Genomic DNA, 17,508 nt, shown 5'->3' with positions numbered 1-17,508 from the left:
TTCAGCTGAACTTTTTTCATATATCATCTCACATTTTTGCCAACACCAAAAGTCAGCGTATCCCACTAAAAGAAACAAAACTTCCAACTTTGTCATTTCCTTTGTTTTTTAAAACAACCCAACATAGATTGAAAACCACACAAAATCTATATCTTAATTTGTTGTTTTTTTTCCAAAAAAGGAGAAAATAAAATCATAAGAAAATGGTAAAAATCCTTAAAATAACAGTGACAAGAAAAACGGTAGTCCAACGTTTTTTACTGTTTGGAGAAATCGAGAAAGCGAAATCTGCTGCTGAACCGGAAATAATCTTCACCTTCATTTTATATAAATATTGCCACTGTTACATGCTATTGTTTCCACTCTCTCTCTTTTTTTCTCTCTCTTTCCCCCCCTCTCTCTCTCTCTCTCTCTCTCTCTTTCTCTGTAACTTGTTTTGGAGACCCATTGTCAAAAGGGTCTTCTTCTCTTCACACCGGTATTCTCATTTTATCGCTTCCAATCTCAAGTTTTTTTTATAGATTTATTTATTTTATGTTGTATCAATTGTTTTGTGATCATTCAATGTATTCAGATCATGCCCTTTTGGATTTTTGTTTTCAATTTTTCGTTTTATGGGATTTGAATTTGCATGGTGGGTTTTTTCGGAGATAAAGTTGTGATTTTTATCCTAAAAATCTGATTTTTATCGGTTTGTTTTAGGTGGGGTGTTTGTGATTTGTCTCTCTTGCATGTTTGAGATGTATATTGTATTGTTTAGATCCATTTGTTTATTTCACATTATCTGCTGAATTTGGTTGTTTGTGATCAAATTGATGAGATTTATGTATTATCGTTCATATAGATTTGTTATTCATTTGCTCTATGTGGCTTTTTTCAATTCATGAATTCAACATGTGTATATGTTTTTATTACTCCTGATTTTTTTTATTTGTTGTGATTCATGGTTTAGCATTTGTGTGCCTGCTTATTGAGCCTGTGGATCAATCTATTGAATTATACATGCTCTTTAATCTTCCATTTATTGATATGAATCTTTTTTCCGTTTTTTGCTTGCTATGGAATTAGGTTTCTTTGATTGTTTGAGGCTATCTTGTAGTTGGAGCTATGGCGCTTGAGGTTGTGGGATTTGAGATGGTTCAAGGACCTGTGGAGAACGGTGCTGAAGGAGGCAAATCTGTTTTGCATGAAAAGGATAATGGCCAAGTGGAACAACCTCTGGGAGGTGGTGAACCCATAAAATTTGGGTCGCATGGAGATGAATCTGCAAAAGGGGATGGGAATAATGTTTCAGATGCCAATGTTCCGAAAGATGCAGTTGAAGAGTGGCCTGCACCTAAGCAGATTCATTCTTTTTATTTTGTCAGGTGCCGGCCTTATGATGATCCAGACACCAAATCTAAGGTTGATTATCTTGAAAAAGAGTTGAACAAGAAAAGTCAAGCCCGGTTTCAGGTCACTGAAAGACTGAAGGCGAAGCGGGTGAGCTGTGAATTGTTCCTTATGGTTGCCTGTTTAAAATTTAACTGTTTTAGTGGTGTTCAAAATAGGTAGAGAATCCAAGGACGGAATTTAAAATGATGTTAGCACAGCACCATATGCACATCTTATTTGGAACTACTAATTGTTACTCGGTTTTTGGGACTCATCAGCAAGCAGCTTATAATTTTTAAATTGAAAACTTTTATTCTTAGTATAAATGTTCTGCTTGAGTAGTTAATTTATATGGACAATTAATGCAAAAGAATCAAATATCCCCAATGTCAACGGCAAGAGGCATGCACATTTTGGTGCCTCTCGACCAAGGCATTTAAACTCCCTTAACCGTTCATTTTCCCTTTAACTGTCAACTGATAACTGCCAAGCTACGTGTTGGACAGTCACCATGACATATGCTGTCTTTGTATGCGAAGTTATTTAATTTTATATCTGTTCTTGCAGTACTTTTCCACATATGCATTTTCGATTAAAAAAGTAAATATGTCATTTCCTCTTCTTGCCATCATTAGGTTTGTTTGAGTATAGCTGTGGCGACTTTAAACATCTATTGGCCCTATTGATAGCGGTCCATTTTATTCTTGGAAGCTGCATTTGGATAACGGAAAATATGTTATTTATTTAGGACAAGGACTTACTGTTGTGTCATGCTGTGGGATCAATTGAAGTACTTATGTTTAAGAAAGATATTTTTTTGATGTATGAGCTTCACAGTTCTTCGGTTGGAAACATGTAACAAATGATTACTGATGCTTGCATATCACTTATCAATGAGCTGTCCTCTTTCTGTGAAACTTCTATATTTTGTGGAGTGACATGACATGACAACTCCATCTCAACATACATCTAATGCAATTGTATTTTGGTCTTTAAACTCTTGATTGCAGTCAGAGCGATCCGAGTTGATTTCTCAGATCAAGTCTCTAAGAGGTGACCGCAGGCAATATCAGAGTACGGTGAATGAGAAATTGAAAGTGATTGAACCTCTGCAGCAGGCACTGGGCAAGCTGCGTACTGCAAACAATGCGGGTCAGGGTGGTTTATGCTCATCCGAGGAGGAGCTTAATGATGTTGTATGTTATGAGTCCCAAGTTCTTTTTAATTGCTTTGATGTTTTGAAGTTAATCTCAACATCCATTCACCATTCACCCACCACTCCCATATGCTTTGATGGATGCAGATATATAGCTTACAATACCGCATTCAGCACGAGAGCATTCCATTGTCCGAGGAGAAACAACTCATTCGAGAAATCAAACAGCTTGAGGGGACAAGGGAGAAAGTTATAGCTAATGCTGCCATGAGGGCCAAGTTACAGGAGTCTGTTGGGAAGAAAGAAGCCATTCAAGATCAGGTTAAGGTAAGATACCTTTTGTTTTTATTTGTGCTTTTGAGCCTTTTTCTCTATCTTTTTGTTTAGTGTTCTGAATTTTTTAATGTGTATTATTCAAGAAGTTATTCCGAGTTCTGACATTGATTGTCATGCAGCAAATGGGTGGAGATTTGTCTGGAGTCATGAAGGAGAAACACGCAGTCGCGGCAAAGATCAAGAAAATTGATGAGGAATTGCAAATCATAGACAAAGATATCCAGGCTCTACAGGATGAACTGAACGCTATTACTGAGAAGAAGGACAAGGATTTCGAGAGCATTCAGCAGTTAAGAAAGCAGCGCGATGAGGGGGTATGTATTGCTTTAAATATGAGCACTGTCTAGTGTGCAATGTTGTTTTAGGGTCTGCACGGTAGAATATGTAGAATACAATATAGAGTTGGATAGAATTCTTATGGTTTTCACTTGGTGCATTGTAAAGGTGGAAAATATGGAGGTTGAAAATTGTTTTCCTTGAACCATATTTTTTGCATTTGGCACCCCATTTGGTATGAATGGTTTTTTAAAAATGGAATGCAAAATGTGTCGTCATGGTCACTTCCATCTTAATTTCATCCATACCAGGTACCCCAGGTAATCTTACTATTTCTGAAATTTGTACCTTAAATTTTCTGTTTTAGAAATCTAGTTTTCATGTAACAAACTAGTAAGAAGAGTAATGAAGTTTTACCAAACAGAGAGCCAACCAAGAAAAGTAGAATTTTGTCCGTGACATTTCATGGTAACCGTACTTTATGCATTGTTAAGTGTGTTTTCCTTGATGTAAATTTCTAACAATTTGTTGTCATTATTTCTAAACATGTTTTCCCCAGTCATATACATAATTAATTTGAATTGATACTATCTTATTCAGAATGGTTATTTCTACCAAAGTCGCCAACTTTTGAACAAAGCTAAGGAGCTTGCTGCAAAGAAAGATGTTAATGCTCTCGAGGAATTCGCACAGGCAGAGGTTTGTCCACAAATATTCAGTCTTCGGATGATATCCATCATTTACTAACATTCATTCATTGTAGCTGTTGGATATTTAATAACGGCACTGCACTTCAACCATCTGATCACTTCCTCCTGCTTTTCTCGACTGTGATGGCTTGTGCTTACAATCTTATTTTATGATTTTCTTTTCTTTTCTGAGTCCAGATTGAGAAGTTTTTGTCACTCTGGAACAGTGACAAAACTTTCAGGAATGACTATGAGAAAAGAATTTTGACATCATTGGACATGCGGCAGTTGAGTCGGGATGGACGGATTAGGAATCCAGATGAAAAGCCACTGGTGGAAGTGCCAAAACCTGCTGAGGCTGTTGTATTAACAAAAACCACCCCAAAACAGCCAAAGGAGGAGCCTAAGCCTTCTCCACCAGTAACTTTGCCTACTCCGGTGGTTGAGAAAGAATCCAAAAACAAAGGGAGAGATTCGAAGTCAAAACCGGATAGCAAGGACTTAGCAGAAGCTGATGAATTTGAGTTTGAAAATCCTCACAAGGAGATTCCTATCAAAAAGCCTGAACTTGATCCTGCGAAGTTGAAAGAGATAAAGAGAGAAGAGGAAATTGCGAAGCAAAAGCTGGCCTTGGAAAGGAAGAAGAAGCTAGCAGAGAAAGCTGCAATTAAAGCAGCTCAAAGAGCACAAAAAGAAGCTGAGAAGAAGCTTAAGGTGATTATTGGTTCATTCCTTTTTATTTTTCTGTTGATATATTTTTAATATATGAATTTAGTTATATATAAGCTGATTGTTGTTGCAATACTTTTTATTTTCCATTGATGTATTTTTAAATCTGAAATTTACTATAGGACCGTGAGAAGAAGGCAAAGAAGAAAACTTCCGGCACTGAAACCGTTCCTGATGCTGAGGAACCAGAAGAGGCAGTAGTGGAGCCAGAGGTTGATGATAACATTGAACCCGTGGTTCCAGTGAAGGAAAAGGTCCCCAAGGCTGGTATCAGGTCCAGAAGCCGAGCAGTCGGCACCGCCCCGATTCAAAAAGCTATTCTTAAGCGGAAGAAGTCGAACAATTACTGGGTTTGGGCTGCAGCTGCTGCTCCATTAGTCCTGATACTGCTGGTGCTTGGTTACACCCAACTTTTCTGAAGAAGTTTAGATCTAGAAGATGCTGTAAACCAATTTTCCTAGTGAGGTGTCTAGAGGTTTTTCAGGGTAGCCTTAAGTTATTTCTGTTCTATATATCCTCTTAGCCTCTTAGGGGAATGGATTAAAATATACTTTGTCCTTTTAGCTCCTGTTTTGGGAAAACACTGCATACATTTACATTTAGTTTGACTATGAATTTTCAAATTTTGTGGTGGATGTTTACATGAAGCATGAGTTTGTTTTGTTATTTAATTATCTAGAGAATGCTAACATTACATACTAAACTTTGTATCAAAAAACCTTACATGTTGCTTATGTAGTCTTTTGTGTTATGATGTTGAACACTATCTGAGACAGGATATAGAAGCCTTCAAAATTAGACTCAGGTAAGTGGGATATGCTAGATCCTGTCTATGTTTTTTGTGTTCATTTTTTAGTTCATTGGTGCAATACATAAGTTACCATTTTGATTATAGACAATTTGTTGTAAATTTGTGACAATGAAATTCAAAACACAAACAATCACTACATGGACAGCCAAACTACAACAAACATGGCCTTAAAAACCACCTTTGTTGTCCTCCTACTTTGCCGCTATCACCACAACATCAAACTTCACTGCTTTAATGACAACCACCATGAGTTTGACCACCACCACCAACTCGACCACACCCATCGATACCTCGACAACCACCCTCTCCCCCACTGTTGCTTGCATTGTCACCACGAACCGACCATTGTCATCACCCCATAGGCTAGCATTATCTTCACTATCGCAACCTCAATCACTATTACGTACTCGACCACTACCATTGTCGTCATTACCATCATCTCAACTATCACCGTAATTGCTGCAACTACCTAATCACCTCACCAACCATTACTACTGACTCTATCACCTCAACCATCAACGCTACCCGGTCACACTCCCTAATAGCAATGGAGACAATTGTTAAGAAATTATTACAAGGTTTAATACAACATTTTAACCAAAGTAAATTTTAAATGAAAAGATTCAATGTGGTAAACTTTAAATAAAAAACAAATTCTTTACTATCTTGGAACCACGAGTTTATTAATCCGTGAAAAATTAAGTTTATCTAATCCTTCAACTTTAAATGAATATGATGAAAAGAATTTAAAACAACCACTTCATTTTTATGAAGGAAGTAAGTCAAACTTAACTTAATTTTGTAATCACTTGAGTTGACTTTACATTTTTCTAATTGATCTTTTAGTCAGAATCCTTGCTTTGTAACTAATATTTTGAATAGGGAGTGATTTCAGTTATTCGAAAAGGAAATTTAAAAAGCTTATTTCATATCTTAGCTATCAATTTTAGGAAAAAATCAATGATTCAAATTAGTATTTAGATCTAAACTATTAGATCTAAACTATTAGTATTTCAATGAGTTAAAATATGTAGGAATTGATATTTGAAAGAGGACCTAACTCCTAAGGAAAAGATAAAAAAAAAATAGAAGGATGAAATCCCTGTTATTCTCAACCCTCCATTGAAAAACCAAAATTAGTGAAGGTGGATTAAGGTGAAGGTTCCTTCTTTCATTTCCCAGGTGCAGAGCCATGGCTACTGCCACTACTACCTTTGTAACTTCATCTTATCTAAAAAGAGCAGCTTTGGCACTCTCTCATTCTCATCTTCTCCAAATCAATCACAATTTCTCTCTCCATTCCACCCTTTTCACTCATTCTCTCTCTTTTTCCACTTCTCCAGGTCTCTCTCTCTCTCTCTTCTTACTTTTATTCATTTCTTTTTCCCCTTGTTTTCTAACTGATACACATAAGTCGATGCTGTTTCTCATACCCATTTCGTTGAATTTTTAAAAAAATTGATCTTTTTGATAAAGGAAATTGTGGGTGTTGAAAACAAATGAGAGAAATTGATGTTAATCTAGATTATAGAATGCTAATAATTGACCATTGTTTTAATAAATATAGCTGAATGGATAAAATGGTTTCGTAAATTAAAATTTGGCAATTAGTGTTAACCTTTAGAGGAAATTAGACAACCTAGTATTAATCCTTATGTTATAAGTGATGTAATTGTAATTACAGTATAAACTCGAAGGGAATAGGTGTAATGATAACATAAACTACTATATATTTGGAATGAGTTATTTCATAACTGATTTGAATTTATGTTCTGACCATAACAAATTTATTTGATTAATACATACTACATATACCCACCAATTCAAATATTTCAGCTCACAATGTGATTTGCCCTTGTTTGGTAGAAGATTAAAAAAAATGCATAGGCAAATGGTAATGTCGAAGTTCCTAAGCATTTCACTTGTGAAGGAAGTAGAAAATTGAATTCCTACATTTTTTAGGTGGGATGTTTTTAAATTTCTTGGCATCACATTCCAAAAAATGTGCTGAAAATCATGCCGAATACAAAACATAATCCAAGGGGTAAGTATAATGACAACATAAACCTCAAGAGAGGTCTCTGTAATTATTCAAACAAGAGAGGTTCAAATGTAAATAAGTTAAACCTTGAGGGAGTTCAATGTAATTTCTCTTACCCCGTGTTTACATAACGGATTTTAAAATCCAAGGAATTTAAAACAGAAAGAGAAGCATATCAAACCACTCAAAGGCAGGAACTAGGAAGTATGGAGTGGAGTAAGAAAAGAGTGTCGAGATTAAAGGTTGACGGAGGATTTCAAAATTCCACCTCATAATGTATTTCAAATACCTCTTGTGGAGTGCAAGAGTAGCTAACGAAATTCGAAATAAATTTTAAAATTCCTTGACCAGAAGCAGGATGCATTAAAAATGTTACATTCCCTTGAAAATAACTTATCCAGACTCAGACCTAATGTTTACTACACTTGCAATTATGGTGAGAGGGCTTAGCTACTTAAAGACAGATTATTAGCTATGTTCAGTGGCCAATTGATCAAATGATGTGGTAGCTTTTCGCCCAAGTAACCTATAAAGTAAAACCTGAGTTTTAACTTCATTTTACTACATCTAATGTGCTATTGCTGGAGCAGTGATGTCTGGCTATTTCCATACATCACTAAGAACCAACAAATTGAGGATCTAATGTTTTGCATAAGAAGTTTTCTGTAAACTAGTAAATGTCTGTTATAGTCCAGAGTCCATGTTAGTGTCAGTGTATGTGTAAAAGATTTTCAATAAATGATTTAAGGAATTTTACTTTTATCAACTGATATATGCTTACTTGGTTGTGTAGAAACAATGTATTCACGACTTCTTTCACTGCTTTTGAACAGTTGATTCATTAAAGTGTGTATTTCTTGTAGATTAATCTATTGTTTGTACATCTTAATCCGTCTTTCTCATTTTAACGCTTTATGTAGTGCAGCTTTAGGTATAAGCCAGACTGTACAAGCTTTGAAGGGAGAAGTTGACAACTTACTCACGGGAGCAGTAGAAAGAAGTGTAACAAAAGATGTGAAGCACATTCTTGAGATGGTACTTGTTTTTCCCCTTGTCCAATTAAATGTCATTCTAATTTTCGTATACCTTGGAACTCCCGTCCTCCTGCCACCATCATATTTAGTCGCTGACTTAGTTGTTGTCCATTTGTCGTAGGCTAGACGAGCGTCGTCCAGACGAGAGGTTCTCCATACAGATTTTCTAACCCCTCCAGTGCTGAAGGAATCTATGCAAGTATTAGAAAAATTAGCAGATGTGAAAGCAATTGCACAAGGAGGTTACCCACAGGTAAATATCTATACAAGTCCTTTCCATTCCCTTTATACACAAGTTATCTGTGTTTGTATGTAGACATAACACTTATTTTCTTCAGGCTGAACGATGTCGGATTTCGGTTGGTCATCCAGAAGAACTGACAAGTGATCCAGATATTATTTCAGCATTGAGGTAAGTCTTATAATTTTTGTTATCTAAACTGTCAACCTCACCACATCCATTATCGATGTTTCTAGTCCTCTTTGCTAACATTTGTGTAAAATTACTCTTCTCAGTATTACGGGGAACTTTCAGTTTGAACCTTGTTCTCATGGTGACTTCCTTGGCTCAATTCTTGGTACAGGAATCGTTCGGGAGAAACTTGGAGATATTATATTGAAGGTATTAGTTTTTCTCAGTTTTAATTATTGCATATATTATATCATATAATGGCTATTTGTTTTTCTAGTGTTCTGGGACATATTTTAGAAAGTTTTGACTTTGTTGCCTTTGCTACTCAGGGAGAACAGGGTGCTCAAATAATGGTTGTGCCAGAACTCGTTGAATTTCTAATGTCATCCCTAGATAAGGTAGCATTATTTCACTGTATTGCTTTTCTGCAGTTTGCTTCCCTAAATAAATGTCTGATTATTATAACATGAATTTCTTATAATTAAACCATTCATGTGTTGTGGATATGAGTATTGCTTCTTAATTACTGGGAATCTGGGATAGATGAATTTAAAAAAATGTAGGATACTAGTATGACAAAGTATTCAAAGTAAAATATTGCTGGAACATATCTATACATATAAATACTGATAAAGTTAATTTATAAAAATATGTTTGTATCCATTATAAATACTTATAAAGTAAAAAAAATTAAACATTTTGGTGTTTGTCAGGGCGGTTTTATCAGATTTTAGCATCTAATCTGATCAGTTACTCTTCAGAAACAAGAAACTGAAAAGATATAAGGCAGGTCTTAAATAGTAGGTATGAGTATCTGATACATATGTACCTAAAACATATCCTATATAAGTATGGCACCAAATGCAAGTACCTCTATACCTGCGCTTCTCTTGTGATCGGAGCAATTAACTGTCTCCAGTGAACACTGCACACACACATATATATCACAAATGGTGGAATTTAGTTAGCTATGTTATGTTGGTATGGATAGTCTGATAATACATGCGTCTTCCCCTTGTATTGGAAGCTTCCTTCACAATACATAACGGTCTGATTGAACATGCTGGTGTAGTCCTGAGGAAAATTGATTTTTAGTATTAGACTGCTTTTAAGCAGTTTCTGTATTGGTTATTATTTATGTTCTAATTACATTCTTCTTATTCAGGTTCGTAATGTTCCCGTATCTTGCACCAAGATACCATTAATTTCTCTTGATTATGAACCGCCAAGGTGCAATATTGATCCCAGTCTCAACTTCATATAATATTTAATTGTGTCAGTCAGAGATTAACATTTTTTGTTGTTTTGCAGAATAACTAAATTTAAAACTGTAGAAGCGTCACTGAGAGTTGATGCAGTAGCTAGTGCAGGGTTTAAGGTTTCACGTTCAAAGCTAGTTGACATGATCAGGTTGGCAATCCCCAACTTATATAGATCATGTCTGTTAGTTATTTGTAAATTGTTGATTGCTTAAAGTTTTAGTGCACCGAATCGTGTTCAAAACCGGTTTCAGCTTAGTGGAATAATTCAGTTGTGAAAATTCTAAAAATACTAAAATCTATGTATAAGTTGAATGTCTGAATTTGATTAGCTTTAAACCCGTAACCACGGTAGTTGCTTTTGCTTGGTTTACCCCTGCCATATTTTCTTCCACTTTCTTTCAATGTTGCCAATGTCTAAAAATGAAGTCTTGTACATGAAAACTACCCAAGCTCCTCTAGCTAATTCGGCATACATTATCCTTATGAGTTTGGCTTTCATATCGAAGAACATTACCATAAAATATGGTAACAAATGAACATGTATTCTCATGATGACTAGATAAATAAATCATCGACCATGGCTAGATATGTTTTCTTTTTCCCTTTCATCTAAGCAGTGCCACTTCCCGGGTATGGAAGCTGTAAATAACTGACAATTTATATGTAGCACTTGAAGTCAGAAGATACTTGAATTTTTTTAGCATGCCTTCATATTTATTTGATTTTTAATTTCAGCTCTAGACAAATATGAAACATAAATAAGTGTGCATCAGTGAAACTTAAAATCAGATACCAGGCTGAAAGTAATGTCACATACAACTTTTTGAGATACTTAATGTAGAATGTCACAACTTAAAAACAGCAAGAGATATAGTTTAATTATTTCCATTCCCTACCTTCTTCTACCCTAACTATAGTTGATTACATTAGTGGCTTCATTCTTGTTGTTCCCGCCATTCAAGTTTTAGCTGCAAGGACGTTGAGTTGTTTCGTTGTTCATTTTCGTAGGATTGACTGAATTTTTGGTGCTATATTTGTGTTGCACCTTTCCATTACAAAACATTTTCATATATAAACACTTCGGTAACGAAAAAATTGTTTAGATTTAAATGATAACTGTGTTGGTGCATATCATGCTTGCAGCAATGGCGATGTGCGCATCAACTGGAACCCTGTTACCAGCAAAGGAACCACACTGAAGAGTGGAGATATTGTATCAGTCAGTGGAAAGGGAAGATTAAAGGTAACTTGCTCTAAGGTTTAAAAGAAGTCCATGATCATCTTTTTATAGGCAAAGTTCTCGATGGGGCGAGGGAATTGTGCAGCTGCCAAGGTTTGAACCTAAGCGCTCATACTTTATGTTCCGTAGCTCTTCCAACTGAGCTAACTCTCGGGGACTGGCCATGATCATTTCAACGACTTCGTATGCTATTTATATTTAGCCTTTTTGATTATATTTTGTTTCACATTGGTCCAGATAGGAGAAATAAACTCGACAAGGAAAGGAAAGTTTGCAGTTGAACTCATTCGGTATTTGTAGAAGTTCTGCAACTCTGCAAGAGCTACCTTTTGTAGGTATTCTCATATAACTGACATTTTTTTTCTTCATAGAAAGTTCTTAGCACAATGTAGAATTAATAAAGAAAAAGGTGTACAAAACTTTCTCTTTTTTTTGTTGTTGTTGCTGCTACTATCAAATGTAAATGCTATTTGACAACTTAGAAGTGAAACATTATTTTATATCTGAGATTAATAGAATTCATCAAGGTATCTCAAATAACAACATTAATTTGGTCCCCTTCTTTTATATATTAGAGTAAATACCTATTTTGGCCCCTCAAAATTTTCATGTGTACTGATTTGGTCTCTTAAAAATTGAAAAATCCAAAATGGTCCCCAAAAATATCAAATGTATCAATTTAGATTTGTATTTTCTGGGAGATCAAATTAGTACACAAGAAAATTTTGAAGCACTAAAGTGGGTATTCACTCTATATATTATTAGTCAATTTAGCTTCTTACAAAATATTTGTAAGGTTCTCATTGAGATCAACTTTATTGATGGGTGCAAAATCAAAGACTTAAATATCATTTTTATAATCCTAAGAACCAAATTAACCAACAATATCAATATAAAACACCAAAGTCAATTGAAGTTTTACTAGATAATTTAGTTTGATGCATACCCACACATTCCACTCTCACATGGAACACCTTGTTGACACTTATTCTTACACTTTCCACAATGATAAGCACTATATAAAACATTAGTACAAACACCACTACAACATTTCTCACCAAACTCACACTTATGACCACACTTACCACAATGGTTCTTGTCACTAAGAACATCACGACAATGCAAGTTCTTGCAACAGAAAAGCAACTCTGTCCCCTTCTTTGCATGAACACCATTGCATATATTCTCTGACACATGACAACTTTTCCCTTTCTTTATTATACCCTCCAAAAACCTGCTTCTAAGTCCAACATGGGTACCAAGATCATACTCTATTTCTTCATTTTCTATCTCATGATCAACATCATTAGTTGAAGAAACTAGTTGGAAATCAAACAATGCTATAAGGATTAGTAGAATGAGAATAATTGTAGTGAAGTTTAGAATAGTGTTGGCCATATTTGTCTCAAAAATGAAAGAGCTTAAGGTTGTGGATAGTGGATAGTGGATACTTACTATAGCTATAACTAGAGTAGTGTGTGATGATGATTAATGTTAATGCAACCCCTTGTGCAATTTAAACAGCATTTTTTCAGTGAAATACTGCATGATTTTAGGGGAAGTAAGTTTGTTGCTTGTAATTGCAAATTTGAATGAGAGTGATAAGACTATATTAATATTGTAAATGTAATATCTATACATTGTTAGTAGAAAAATTTATATACAGTCATTACATCATTCGTTTGAATCACTTCTTCTTGAAGAAATCAATGATGTTTAAATATTAATGGTGGATAATACTGTGACAGTGTATAAAACTCATACATTATTAGTGCATACATCTTTTTCTCCTATATTAATATTAAGTTGGTATTTTTATATATTAATAATTTAATTTTTAATTATATATTAATTATACTACTAAATATATTATATAATTTAAATTGATATTAACTAATACATTCAATCATAATATTACTATTAACATGTTCATATATTTATGGGAATGGCCAGGTGGCAATTGTGCTTTGCTACCTAATTGTTTGTGGTTTAATCCTTAAATGTTGTATTTTCTAAAAAAATTCGTTGTGAGTTCACCACGATTTCTCAAAAGGCATTATTGGAATAATTTTCCCAAATAAAAATAAGGATAACCAAATATAAATTATTTTACTTAAAATATACTTTTGCCTAATCAAGTTTGTGAAATAATCTTAATTTTTATTAACTTATACATATATATCAAATTAAATTTAGGGACAAAATATTTTTTGGCATAAAAAATATTTGCACTGACAGTGAATGAACCTTATATATTGTCATTGTTTTATCTACCATTCATATTTAATTATCATTAGTTTTTCAGAATGAAAGGTGAATTATATATTAATTGTGTAAAAATCTTACACTAACCATGAATAAATATTATACTCAACTTTTTATATTCTTTTAACAAAAATGTTTTATGTATACTTTTTTGTGAACAACTAAAAACTGTTGACTTGTCTTTTAAGGTTTTTTTTTATTAAATGTTTGTTTCTATAAAAAAAGATAAAAATAAATTCATTTATTGTTTATATATATATAATAACATAATTCGATCCTATAACTGACGTATTGTGTAAAATAAATAGATTTTTTCGTTTCATGAGTAAAAAAATTGTTTTTCTCGGAATATGTAATTGTTTCTCCCAATAAATATCGCTTTAAATAATTGAACTTTTTACCTTTATCTTTTTAAGAGTTTAATAAAAAAATTATATTACTATATCACAGTCATGAATAAATAGTTTAATAGTACTGTTTTTTTTAAATAAAGAACTAAGAAGAAGAATATCATTGTTAGGTACTATTAAAGGTAATAGTGTATACTAGCCTAAGTATGATTGACTTGAGTGACGACTATGACATTTAACGTAGGGCACGTGTAGAGGATCCTCTTTCCCGGCGGGAAGTGCGTAAAAGTCACCGCTGGTGGGTGGACCACGGTGGCCATTGCTGCTTATACAAGCCTCATCATCAATCACATTTATGCTCATTCATTGTTTAGAGGATATAGTTTTAGAGAAAAATATGTATTTATTAACCATATATGAGTTTTATACATTATTATTGTATCATCCACAATTTATAATTAATTATTATTGACTTTTCAAAAAAAGTAATTAATGAATGATGAATAATCTTTATACATATTACGCTCACAGTTTTAATCTAAGGCCTATAGCAATTTAGGATTTTAGGATATGTCATAAAGTTAGATGTGGAACATTTCTTTACGGTTTTGTAAATTCATTAACAACGTGCTACATCTAGGACGTTTAGAAAAATTGTAGCTTAAGTTACAAAATAATTTATCATAGTCCATAATCAAAGCCAAAAAATAAAGAAATTTGGCAGAGGAAATATTCGTCCCTCTATATATCTGTACATACACTTTAACAAAATCAGAATTAAAAAATTCCCCTAAATTGTCTCCAACTTAATTATCTTGATTGGATGTGATTGATTGGAAATGCATGCATATCTTCAATGCTTATGATACCTATATTCCTATTTGTCTCTGTAGTTTACTTACACATGTCTCATTTACACACACGTATCCAGATCATGAATAATAATTTTTTTTAGGTATTACTAATGGTATTTTCTCACCTTTTTGTAAGGAATTAATCTATTTTAAGGTTCGTGGGTATCTCTCCCAATAAATGTTACTCTTAAAAATTGAACATTCAACCTTGATATCTAGTTGAGTCTTATACAACTAGATCATTATTTTGTTGGTTCATCAATAACAACTACCTCATGTCAGTGAAACTCTATTTATTATAGAATGGGAAAAGTGAGTCATCTCAAATATTATTATTATTAATCAGAAAAATAGTTAATTATTAAAATTTTAATTTTAATATATTTTTTCAATGGATCATATGTGAATAATATATTAAATAGTACATTTTTTGAGACAAAAGATATGATCTAAAGATAAACATGTCAGAAGGTAGGTCAGATGTGTGAGGCACCTACTTTGATGTGCTTAGAGTGAGAGCATGAAAGACTAACAGTAAAGTCTAATAGGGTTGTAGATGAGATATTTATTGTGTTCAACCATTATGGTTCATGCACCAATTGTTGGGGCCATGGTAGATTTACATGAACTCATACAATGAACATGAATACATCTGTTGTACCATAAAGTGTGTCACTTCATGTGTCATAACTTATAATTGGTTTAAAAAATGTATTTAAGTTAAAAAATTAAATATTACATATTTTTCTAACTAATCATAAATAGTAATACATTGATTGATACACTTTTATAGGACAGCATATGTCTACCCAAACACAATAGGTGCATTTGTTGATGGTGCAGTAGATCCTTCACTTGCGCAGTGTGAGTGAACAACATCAGAAAAGATCAATCACAAAGCTACTTGACTTTATGAAGGAGCTGTTTTTGAGAGAAGGTGGTAATCAATGTTATTAAAATCAGACCGGTCATCAAACAGGTGAGGGAACTAGTTTAGTGGTTTAGTGGTTCAACCAGTGATTCAGTAATTAAACCGCATAAGATTAAACCGGTTAAACCGGACATACATGCTTATATAATGAGTGTAAACCTGTAACAAAAATTATCTAATATGTAGATACTCAAATTTATAATTCATATTTATAGTCAAAGTAAGAATTATTATAAACAAACAACTTTAATAAATCCAAAGTCTAAATTACAAATAGTAATTCACAAGTACTTGGCTTACTTAACAAACTCGAAACATATGACGCAAGTTCATAACTCAGTCTACAAAACATATTATGTATTTAAAACTTTAACACCAAGGAGTCAAATTTGTTTCATATTGAGGTTCCATTTCTTCACCATTTAAGTCCAAAACTTGACTAACGTTATCTTCAACTAGGTTCACATTCTCCACAGGGTTGAGTTGTGCATCATTATCATCTTCTAAATTTAATTGATCTACAATAATATCATTTTTTCATACATCAATTTTCATACAAGTTAACAATAAAATAAGTTAGTTATTAGAACCAAAACTAACAATGCAATAAAAAACATTACATGTATGAAAAATAAATAAAAAATAAATTAGTTATTAGTTGTGCATCATCATCATCTTCTAATTCTATGTGGTATGTGCCTATGTGGGGCTCTTTAAAATTACATGTATGAACCGACCGGTTCAATCAAATTTCGGTCGGTTCACCGGTTTTTCTCCGGTTTACACCGGTTTTAATGCTTAGCCGGCCCAACACTTGTTTTGTACCGGTTATGGGACCAGTTGGCCGGTTCTCTGGTCGAACCGGCCGGTCCGAACCGGTTTTAATAACATTGGGTTTACCTTTCACTGAACTTACTAAGGAAAATACATTATCTTTTTCTTTCAATAAATAAATAAGTCATATAAACTTGATAGGTTAGGTTTTAAGTCATATAAAAAGATGGTAAAACCTAATAGAAAAACCTATTGAATTATATTATATAATATTTATATTATATTATTAGTGTAGGTGTTATTTAACATATTTAAATATATGTTTATTAGCCTATTTTTACAGATTTGTTGGTTTATTTAAAAGTTATATGACATAACATACCTTTAAGTGTACTAACTAGCAAGAAACCCGTGCATCAGCGATGCACGGGGCAATACTTCTTTGCTACAAGATTAATGACATTTATTACATGTACATTTATATGGTTAAGAAACATATGTTATTCGTGTATTTGTATTGTTAAGAACACACATGTGACCTGTGCATTCGTATGACTAAAAACACACATGTTACTTATACATTCATATTACTAAGAAAACACATGTTATTCATGCATACACATAGTTAAAACACACTTACTTATACATTCACATTATTAAGAATACACGTCTTACCTGTGTATTTGCATATTCAATCACATAAGAAAAAGAAATGACAATTTTTAATTTGAATTTTCTAATGGAAATAACAAAGTGAAAGTGTGAAACATGATACCATATTATTTTTAGTAAAATAAATATTTTAAAATTTATAGAAAATAAAATGATCTTTTCAATTTTAAATACGATTTTTTTAATGAAAAATGGAAATCAAATCATTATACTAAATGAGTTTTTTATTAAAAATATATTTAAAAGTTATAAAAACTTCAATTTGGAATTTGATTTTTCAATTATAATAGAGAAAAATTAAA

The 17,508-nt window shown here is 33.1% G+C and overlaps 2 protein-coding genes across 2 annotated transcripts; both read left to right on the top strand.

Annotated features, from left to right (window-relative positions):
- LOC109348144 (proton pump-interactor 1-like) lies at positions 334 to 5,308 on the top strand. The gene is made up of 8 exons (XM_019588403.1): positions 334 to 478; positions 1,069 to 1,482; positions 2,385 to 2,570; positions 2,678 to 2,857; positions 2,986 to 3,180; positions 3,743 to 3,841; positions 4,030 to 4,545; positions 4,683 to 5,308. Exons 2-8 carry the CDS (start codon positions 1,108 to 1,110, stop codon positions 4,977 to 4,979), a joined length of 1,848 nt encoding a protein of 615 aa, XP_019443948.1. The 5' UTR covers positions 334 to 478; positions 1,069 to 1,107; the 3' UTR covers positions 4,980 to 5,308.
- Positions 6,476 to 11,900, top strand: LOC109348145 (putative RNA-binding protein YlmH). Its single transcript, XM_019588404.1, has 10 exons — positions 6,476 to 6,714; positions 8,338 to 8,447; positions 8,568 to 8,699; positions 8,785 to 8,858; positions 8,963 to 9,068; positions 9,188 to 9,256; positions 10,024 to 10,088; positions 10,170 to 10,268; positions 11,264 to 11,363; positions 11,598 to 11,900. The coding sequence occupies exons 1-10, from the start codon at positions 6,564 to 6,566 to the stop codon at positions 11,658 to 11,660; spliced, it is 969 nt and encodes a 322-aa protein (XP_019443949.1). The 5' UTR covers positions 6,476 to 6,563; the 3' UTR covers positions 11,661 to 11,900.

The sequence above is a fragment of the Lupinus angustifolius genome, chromosome LG05 (assembly GCF_001865875.1).
Source record: "Lupinus angustifolius cultivar Tanjil chromosome LG05, LupAngTanjil_v1.0, whole genome shotgun sequence".
Lineage (NCBI taxonomy): Eukaryota > Viridiplantae > Streptophyta > Magnoliopsida > Fabales > Fabaceae > Lupinus > Lupinus angustifolius.
Note: the sequence above shows the minus strand (reverse complement) of the source record. Positions and strands in the feature narration are given on the sequence as shown.

Bases quoted from the DNA above. Each gene is read 5' to 3' on its own strand.
- LOC109348145 (XM_019588404.1), top strand. From the start codon at position 6,564: ATGGCTACTGCCACTACTACCTTTGTAACTTCATCTTATCTAAAAAGA. The intron at 6,715-8,337 runs GTCTCTCTCTCT...TATGTAGTGCAG, and splicing joins CTCTTTTTCCACTTCTCCAG to CTTTAGGTATAAGCCAGACT. The intron at 9,069-9,187 runs GTATTAGTTTTT...TTTGCTACTCAG, and splicing joins TTGGAGATATTATATTGAAG to GGAGAACAGGGTGCTCAAAT.
- LOC109348144 (XM_019588403.1), top strand. From the start codon at position 1,108: ATGGCGCTTGAGGTTGTGGGATTTGAGATGGTTCAAGGACCTGTGGAG. The intron at 2,571-2,677 runs GTATGTTATGAG...TGATGGATGCAG, and splicing joins AGGAGGAGCTTAATGATGTT to ATATATAGCTTACAATACCG. The intron at 3,842-4,029 runs GTTTGTCCACAA...TTCTGAGTCCAG, and splicing joins AGGAATTCGCACAGGCAGAG to ATTGAGAAGTTTTTGTCACT.